Source organism: Peromyscus maniculatus, chromosome 5, assembly GCF_049852395.1.
Source record: "Peromyscus maniculatus bairdii isolate BWxNUB_F1_BW_parent chromosome 5, HU_Pman_BW_mat_3.1, whole genome shotgun sequence".
Lineage (NCBI taxonomy): Eukaryota > Metazoa > Chordata > Mammalia > Rodentia > Cricetidae > Peromyscus > Peromyscus maniculatus.
Genome location: NC_134856.1, coordinates 87,908,598 through 87,917,358, shown reverse-complemented (window position 1 = coordinate 87,917,358; position 8,761 = coordinate 87,908,598). Strand labels below are relative to the sequence as shown.

At 46.8% G+C, this 8,761-nt stretch overlaps 1 protein-coding gene across 1 annotated transcript; it reads left to right on the top strand.

Annotated features, from left to right (window-relative positions):
* The first annotated feature begins 440 nt into the window (after positions 1-440).
* On the top strand, positions 441-2,309 carry LOC102911961 (calmodulin-like protein 3). The gene has a single exon (XM_016008510.3). It carries the CDS (start codon positions 894-896, stop codon positions 1,341-1,343), a length of 450 nt encoding a protein of 149 aa, XP_015863996.1. The 5' UTR covers positions 441-893; the 3' UTR covers positions 1,344-2,309.
* Positions 2,310-8,761: the final 6,452 nt, after the last annotated feature.

Sequence of the window (8,761 nt, the reverse complement as noted above, 5' to 3'; positions counted from 1 at the left end):
TGACAACCCAGTCACAGTTTGAACATGAACTTGAGGGAGACCAGGACCCCATGCTGTATTCAACCGGTATTCTTACCCTCCAACAACATCTGCACACACAAGGGACTTGGTAAATAGCTGTGAGTGAGGAAATAAACACATTGGAGGAAATTCTTCTCCATCCATGACATTCATTCCCAAAGGCAAGAGAACTCTGCTTTTACATGAAGAAAAAGGAAAACAAAAAACAAAAAACAAAACAAAACAAAACAAAAAAACATCATTCCTGTCTGAAAACCCAAGGAAATCACTAGGTTTGGAAATCAAAGACAAGGAACATACAGGCAATTTCTACTTTTCGTGTACAGAAAACTTCAGCTCCATGGAAGAAATAGTTATTTTATTGAGAGGCAAGTAGAAGATTGGGGGGGGGGGGGGGCATTGAGAAAACAAAAGGAAATGGGAAGCACAAGGCAGAAGACCAGGTCTGGTTTTCAAAAAGGTTTTCCCTACACCTGGATGGAGGTGTTGCCGTGGCTGCTGCCGGCCCTGATGGTGTTTGACGAGGAAAGCTGCCTTTCACACACAAGGGCTGGCATCAGCTCAATTAGCAGGCCAGCCTGGTTGCTGCTCTTGGACTCTTGTCTAAACAGGACCTGGCCTTCAGGCAACCACAGGGGCGGGGGTGTCTGTGGCTGGCAGCCCAATCCTGCCAGACCAATGACGGGGGGAGGACCCTGCTCCTTCTTAAGCTCCAGCCAGTCAAGCCAGGGCTAGAAAGCCAGACAGACAGCCGCCCCTTGAAGTCTCCACCTGTCCTTACAAATCTGGGGAGAGGAGCCCAGCCCACAGTTAGTGCTTGGGAGCAGAGACCAGCCTGGCCACCTCTGCCACATCACCCAAGACCTACCAGCATGGCCAACCAGCTGACTGAGGAGCAAATCGCTGAGTTCAAGGAGGCCTTCTCTCTGTTTGACAAGGATGGGGATGGATGCATCACCACCCAGGAACTGGGCACGGTCATGCGGTCCCTGGGTCAGAACCCCACGGAGGCTGAGCTCCAGGGCATGGTGAATGAAATCGACAAGGATGGAAATGGCACCGTGGACTTCCCTGAGTTCCTGAGCATGATGTCCAGGAAGATGAAAGACAGTGACAGCGAGGAAGAGATCCGGGAGGCCTTCCGGGTGTTCGACAAGGATGGCAATGGTTATGTCAGCGCTGCTGAGCTGAGGCACGTGATGACCAGGCTCGGGGAGAAGCTGAGTGATGAGGAGGTGGAGGAAATGATCCGGGCAGCAGATACAGACGGTGATGGCCAAGTGAACTATGAGGAGTTTGTCCACATGCTGGTGTCCAAGTGAGGCTGCACCAGAGGCTGCTCTAGCCAGGTGCCCATGAGGCTCCTGGGCTGCAAGCTTTGCTGGACAATGGCTACGCTCACTGTGGTGAGAATCCTACCCAGGCCTTGGGTGTCTTTTTCTGTTTCCCAGCTTCCTCTGGGCTCTGTTGTGTCTCAGGCAAAGCGGATTGCAGCCACTTTCACTTTCTGCATCTCTTTCCCTGCCGGTTTCCCACCTGCTCCCACCCCCTTGACAGAGAAAGCCTCCGGCTGAGACGGGCATCAACTCCTCCCAGGCCTCATGAACTGAAGCAGAATGTCCCATCTCTGCACGGACAATGAGCCAAGGACCCATGCTCCTATTTTGTTTGCTTCTTCCTTTTTTATTTTTGTTTTCTGTTTCCAACGGAAATGATCATTAACTCCATGGTTGGAATCTCCGCGTGTGTGTGTGTGTGTGTGTGTGTGTGTGTGTGTGTGTGTGTGTGTGTGTGTGTGTGTGTGTGTGAAAAATGAAGAGGTCTTCTTAGCCTAGTAACACCTCAGAACCTGTAGCCATCAGTCCACACCATAATTCCTGGAGCACCTTAGAGCAAAAAAAAAAGACTTCATCTGCTGTTGGACTGGGAAAATGTCATTTGGACATTGGAATGAAGGGCAGTGATAGAGACTTCAATGACTGAGGTCAGGCCATCTGGAAAACATCAGTTCCCTTTGGTGAAGCTCTGGCTTTTTCCTCTTTCTCTGGGATTCTTTTGGGGGGGGGAGAGCTGGGTGTAAAGCTGGGGGTCAGTTGTAACATGTTTGTATCCATCTAGAAGGAGAAGGGGAGAAATTTGAATGAAAGAGAGAGGGAATGAATAAGTCACCCATGTTCCTATTTTGTTGCCTTTTCTGCTTCTAACTAAAACACTATTTCCTACAACCGTCATTTTTTGTTTGTTTTGTGTAAACGCAATAAATTCTTGCATTGGTGCATATAGAAAAAGTTTGGATACAAGTCTTCCAGTGCAATGACCAAGTTGGTAGCATAGAACAATGAGACATCTCAGTAAAGGGCTGGACATAGAGAGATGGCTGATAGAATGCTTGCCTAGCATGCAGGAGACCCTGGGGTCTCAAGAAACACCACGTCAACTGGGCCTCATGGCATGATGCCAGCAATCAGGAGGTAGAGGTAGCAGGATCAGCAGTTCAAGGTGGTCGTTAGGAGTCAGAGGCCAACCTGTGCTGGAAACCCCAGTTTTAGAAAAAGGAAGAAATATATGTAAAGCTGCTAAAAGGCCTGTGTCAATCACAGCAGAGAAGGATCTCCAGTTATTGACTCCTAGTCCCCTACGGCCACTCTGGTTGTCAAGTATCTGGTAATTAGAAGGTTTGGAATGGTTAGAGATTCTAACTGCAAGATGGCTCCAGCCAAGGTGCCATAGCAATTCAGAGAGGTAGTCCTGTCCACATGGGCCATGCCCAGAGCTTGGATCAGGTTGTCCAGAGGCTGAGGGGCTTCTTCAGTCAACACTTGAGTGTCAAGGAAAGTGGAAGTTTAATGTTTTGTGAGGTGGACCCTGGACTGGGGCTCATCAAACAGGTTGCTCTTCCTTGGCCCCCCTTCCCCCATTGTTTCCTCATTTGTAAAACAGTGAGGGTGTGCTCTGCAGTGGGGCAGCCTAGGGCTGCAGCCCTGCCCCTCTATTATCTCCATGGCTGTGCCCTTCATGACATCGGGCACATTGTCTTTGCTAAGTGATGAGTCTGTATAGGAGCTCGCTACCATCCTGTGGGGCAGCCACTGTTCTTGGCTTCTCATCTTACAACTGAGTGCACATCTTAGGCTTGATCTCCTTCTTGGCTGGGCATGACCCTTTGCCTCCACTGTGACAATAATAGTGGCCTTTCTCCACATTGGCAAAGATTATAAGAATGGGATTCTCTTTCTTCCTTCCTTTCTTTTCTTCCTTTCTTTTCTTTTCTTCCTTCCTTTCTTTCCTTTCTTTCTTTTTTCCTTCCTTCCTTCCCTCCCTCCCTCCCTCCCTCCCTCCCTCCCTCCCTCCCTCCCTCCTTTCTTTCTTTCTTTCTTTCTTTCTTTCTTTCTTTCTTTCTTTCTTTCTTTCTTTCTTTCTTTCTTTCTTTCTTTCCTGGTGATTGAACCAGAGCCTTAAACATGCTGAGCAAGCACTCTACCACTGAGCTATGTTCTCAGCCCACAAACACTACTTTTAAATTTTGTTATTCTTCTGCGTGCATGATGTTTATAGGAGAGTACATGTGTCACAGTGCACATGTGGAGGTCAGAGGACAGCTCTATGGAGTCATTTCTCTCAGTCTCCAGGGATGGAACTCAGGTCGTCAGGACCACAGGGCAAGCCCTTTACTTGCTGAGCCATCCCATCAGCCAATAACAATACTCTCAACACACCTGTCATGGAGTAGGTCCCTAAGGACGAGTGGAGGTCCCTTGATAAACTTAGGTACTGTTACTACCACAATTAAGGGTCCCTTCTAGCACCAATAGTCAACATGGCTTGCCTCCCTCAAAATGCCCCAAGGGACAAAGGCTGAGAAAAGGCAAGAAAAGACTTTCTGGGCCATCTTGCTGAATCTCAGGTAAGAATTGGCTGTGGTACCAGGATCACTGTCAATCCACCCATCAAGAGAGCAGGAGAAAGTTTCAGACTGGGCTGACTAACCTCTGACTTTGCTAAGAGTCAGGTGTAGCTGCACATTTCCATGGAGGGATTTGGGGATGAGTCTCAGAAGGACCAGGGACCCAGCATCCAGAGGTGGCTGGATAGCAGCTCCCTGGAGTCACCGAAACAGGAGAGCTGAGACTGACGTGTGGATATGGATCCCAGAGCCATCTGCCAAAGAAAGCAACATCCCCTGCAGGGGCAAACATAACGCAGATCTCCAAGTATTCTGTCAGGTATCTCCTACATTCTGCAGGAGGCATGGGAGAAGCAGAGGTCTCCAGGGGTCGTCTTCCTGGGCCCTGTAGATAACCTGGCTGGGGCACTGACATAGAATCCTAACACTCCAAGTTGTAAGTTATGTGAGGTACTTACATACACGCTGCTAAGAGTTCAGCTAGGAGGGGCTCTTTTTATATTTCTGTGCCAGTTCCTGGCAAGGCACCTAAAGCAACCCTTCTATTTGTGATCCACGCACCGCCCTGAAACTACTCATGCTTACGTTTTTCAGACCTTGGAGTCTTTCATGTAGAACTCTTTTGCTAGGGCAGGAGCTGGCAGGTAAAATAGAAAGGCCCCTGCTTGCTCTCAGCCAAGAACTGACAGGCCCAGAGCTTCCCAGCAGGCGGATCCCTCAGAAGCAGGGTGGTAATTAAAACTGGGGGTGGGGTGGGGGGCGTTGCTTCTTCCTGTCCTGGAAGCTCTGAGGCATCAAGGTCAAAGCCAGCTAGCCCTATGACAAGTTGGCTGTGCCTGGTCCTGCCCCATTCATATTTACTTTCCCAAATACAATGTGCTAACCTGTTTTTGCAGCCTCCTGTCTTGGAGACTCAGGGTTATTTAGCAGTGAGCACTTGCTGCTTGGGCATATGACTGGCCCCATTTTCTAACCCGTTGAGTTTAGGGTGATAAATAGTGTTGTATCTACATTTCCTGGGGGAGAGGTGACCAAAGTCTACTCACTCCAGATAGAGCACCAATGACAGAACAATTAATAATGTCACCCAAGTCTGGCTTGGTGAACCAATGAGGTTATTGGGCTGATAGGAGCATGGGTGAGGGATTACTTAAAGGAGCATGTGTGACCCCAAACCTTTCAGGCACATCTCTGAAAAGTTGTGTCCCAGCATAGATATCATTTCCCCATAGCTACATACACAGAGGCCCTCCTTCTATATACTACAGCACCTCCTAGGACTATGTGCAGTGAGACAGAATTGCATACAGCTAGGAGATGGATGCAAGAAGGAGTTGCTAAGATTTCAAATGAGAGTCTATTGACACCCCTACACCCCTACACCCCTACACACACACACACACACACACACACACACACACACACACACACACACACACTTCAATGAGAAACACCACCGGATCCAGTCTTGAAGGTTTCTTGCAGACACTAACAGCCACTGTGATCATCTTGATGGCTGTTTTACTCAGAGGACAGAATTCCACAACAGATAGACAAAGCCCAGGCTGCTGCTCTGGTCTGCCCCTCACTGAAAGAGCCCTGATGCTTGTGACTCCCCTGAACTGGCTGGTGGATCCCACTCCTCTTTCCAGGCCTGATAATGCTAATCTCTACAGCTAGGCATCAGCTACTCTGACTCAGTTTATCCAGAACATTGCACCCATAACATAGTAACCTTAGCATCTAAGGCACCCAAGGCCCATCATCATCCTTCTCCTCACTTCCACAACTTCATCTTCTTTTCCCCTCTTCCTCCCCACCATGGCTAGGACGCCCAAAGAATCCTAATTACATATAACAATGAGGGGAATGCTGTTTGTTGTTTGTCTAAGGAAAGAAGACAACACAGTTCTTTTTACTTATCTTACTGCAGTGTGATCAGCATAATTGAGAGTAGGATTTTGCCCACTGAGTAAAGGCAAAGAGAGATCAGTGTCTGGAGAAGCAGGAAGAAGCCAACAAATGTTGCTAGTGTGCAAGGAGCAAGAGAGGGCTTGGTCCTGTTTCTTCTTTACAGACTCTGAAGCAGGTGCCGTGCCTCTGACATCCCCCTTTCCTTTCAGACATTGAATAATCAGATTTAAACAACCTCCCTTCACCCCCCCAAAAAAGGTGCTATATAACTCCAGCTTGGCAGAACATTCCATCTATCTTTGGAGGAAAGAATTTATAAATATTACCTCGACTTTCATGTGCTTTCACTGAGCTCCCTCATAAATCAGGACTCGAGGCTCCCACACTTCCAGATATATAAAGCTCGCCTCTGACTGCTGGGTTTCCAATTTTAAATCAAACACAGGCCAGCCTCACTGGCTCCTGTTTATCCTTACAGATTCCAGAGGCCAGTTCAAAGACTCTAGGAATCAGCCAGCTAAAAATGGCCCATTGTTCCTGCTAGAGAAATATAACATGAAAACTCACATGCTGGATGAAAGAGTTCTATGTAGAATGAAGCAATGGATGAAAATGATGTCTTGTGTTTGTTTGTTTGTTTGTTTGTTTGTTTGTTTGTTTTAAGGAAGGGAGAGGTAGGGGGAGGGAGGGAGGGAGGGAGGTAGAAAAGAAAGGTAAAATAAAACAATACAAAATTTAAAACTGTTCCTGAGAAAGGTTTGGGACCCAACCCACATGTCATCCTCTCCATCATTCTGCTTTTCTGATGATTGTTTCCAGAGCAAGTCCTCAGCTAGGACTCTGCACTGGACAAGGGAAGGCAGAGGGTTGATCATGGAGCCTGGAGAACTCCTCTAATCCACTCCCATAATAAAGTACAAGTCTGGTGGACAGGTTCTGGGTGTGGGATAGGCTGCTCAGCTCCTGCATGGAAGAGAAGGGCCTTGAATGAATGACGACAGAGCTTCCACACTCAGAAGACAATATGGAAACAACCAACGGTTCCTACACACCCTCACCAGATCCTTCACTTCTCCCTAGACCACTTAGCACTGCCCACTTAGGCGAAGGAGCTGAGTGTTATACACATAAGTGTCTGAAAACTAAATATGAGGTAGGCCCGGGATGTTTTACAGCCCAGGCTGCACACCCGAGGGCCTGATTGTCCAGGGATGGGCTATGGAAATCCAACTGCCTGTAGCCATACCAGTCCACAGGAGACACTCACCTCCCATAGTCACTAATCTCATTTATAGCCCATGAAAAGCCCCAAAGACTCTGGCCTATAGTCTCCCATGATAGAAGTAGAGCTTTTACTGGGGCATACTGACACAAACCACTCACCACCAAATCCTCAAATAACTTGATATGGTAGCTACTTTCAGTCACTTATTTTAAAGAAGATCAAGACTTCAAGACATTTAAAGTTTCATAAAAGTCAAGCAGCTTAAACTAGCAATTGACCCTACATCAGACTGGTTCCCATGTTCATATCCTACCCATTGTGCCAAAAAGAAGTTCTGAGAACAAGCAGCCTGAGAGCAAGTGTATCAGATCTAACAGAGGCTGTGAGCTCAAATAAGAGCACCACAGAAGAGACCTCCACAGAAAGGTCTGTGATCAAAGAGCAGAGAAGAGCTAGAGAAAATATAAGCCATTGTCATTGTTGCCAAGCAACTGGTAGGCTGCTTAGCTTCTCAGCATCCATAGCAGAAAGAAGAATCTGACTCCCACAATACAATATACATCATGAAGGTCCAGATAATGGGCCTGTTCCCATGTTAGTGGAGCTGTTCTCCAAACATCGTATGTTGGAATTCTATTGACAACACTGTAGAATGTGAGTGCCTTTGGTGGTGGGGTCTGTGCAGAAGTAATGAAATGATGTCATTAGAATTAGTCCTACTCCGATATTAATGGAGTCTGTATAAACAAGAGAAATCTAGACAAATGCATGCATTCAGAGAAGACATTGCAAAGATGCAAGAAGTTGACTATCTATAAGGCAAAGAGAAAAGCTTATAGTAGATTCTCCCTTACAGCCCTCAGGAGCAAGCCCCTCCCCAAGGAATCTTAGACATCTAGACTCTAGAACTGTAAAAGTACACTGTTCCTTTTTTTTTTTTAAAGAAGCCCAACCTATAGCACTTTGATACAGCAGCCTCAGAAAACTAACATATTCACTCTAAGAGGAGTTGAAAAATATTCATGGTCTATTTTTCTTTACTCCCAGGCTCACAGGGGTGACTGGAGACTCTTTGGAAAGCTGTCCTTCTTTGTCTAGCTCTGGTTTCATATGAATAATGCAGAGATTCATAGCTTCGAGGCTCCAGAGACTATTCAAAGGGAAGGGAAGAAAGTCTTACCTTGCTATGCAGGAAGAAACTTGGGATAACCTCTAGTGAAATTCCCTAGGCTCTAGATTTCAGAGAGTATCCAAAGACTAACTGTACTGAGGACCCATTTAGCAACCATGAGAGAACCTGAGCTCTCCCTTCATCACTGCTTCCGAGGAAGTGCCAGGGTAGTCAAGTCTGCTGAGCAGACAGAGTGCAGCAGTTGGGGATACACTCTTCTTCCTCATACAAACAGGCACCTTGGCCTTATGATCACAGAACCTGAGCTAGGATGAAAATCAGGTTGAGATTTAAAATTCAGGCTTATAGAGTCTTAGAACTGTGCATTATAAAGGTCATTTGGTTCAATGTCCCACCATAGATAAAAAAGCTTAAGAGCAACAACATCCTTGAGAGAGAATTCATCTAACCATTATAGAGAGTTCAGTGATATCAAGTGTCCATCCCAGTGGTGGATAATTCTTATCCTTAGAAAGCTTTTCCATTGATTAGTCTGAAATATGCCTTCATGTGACTTCACCTAGCC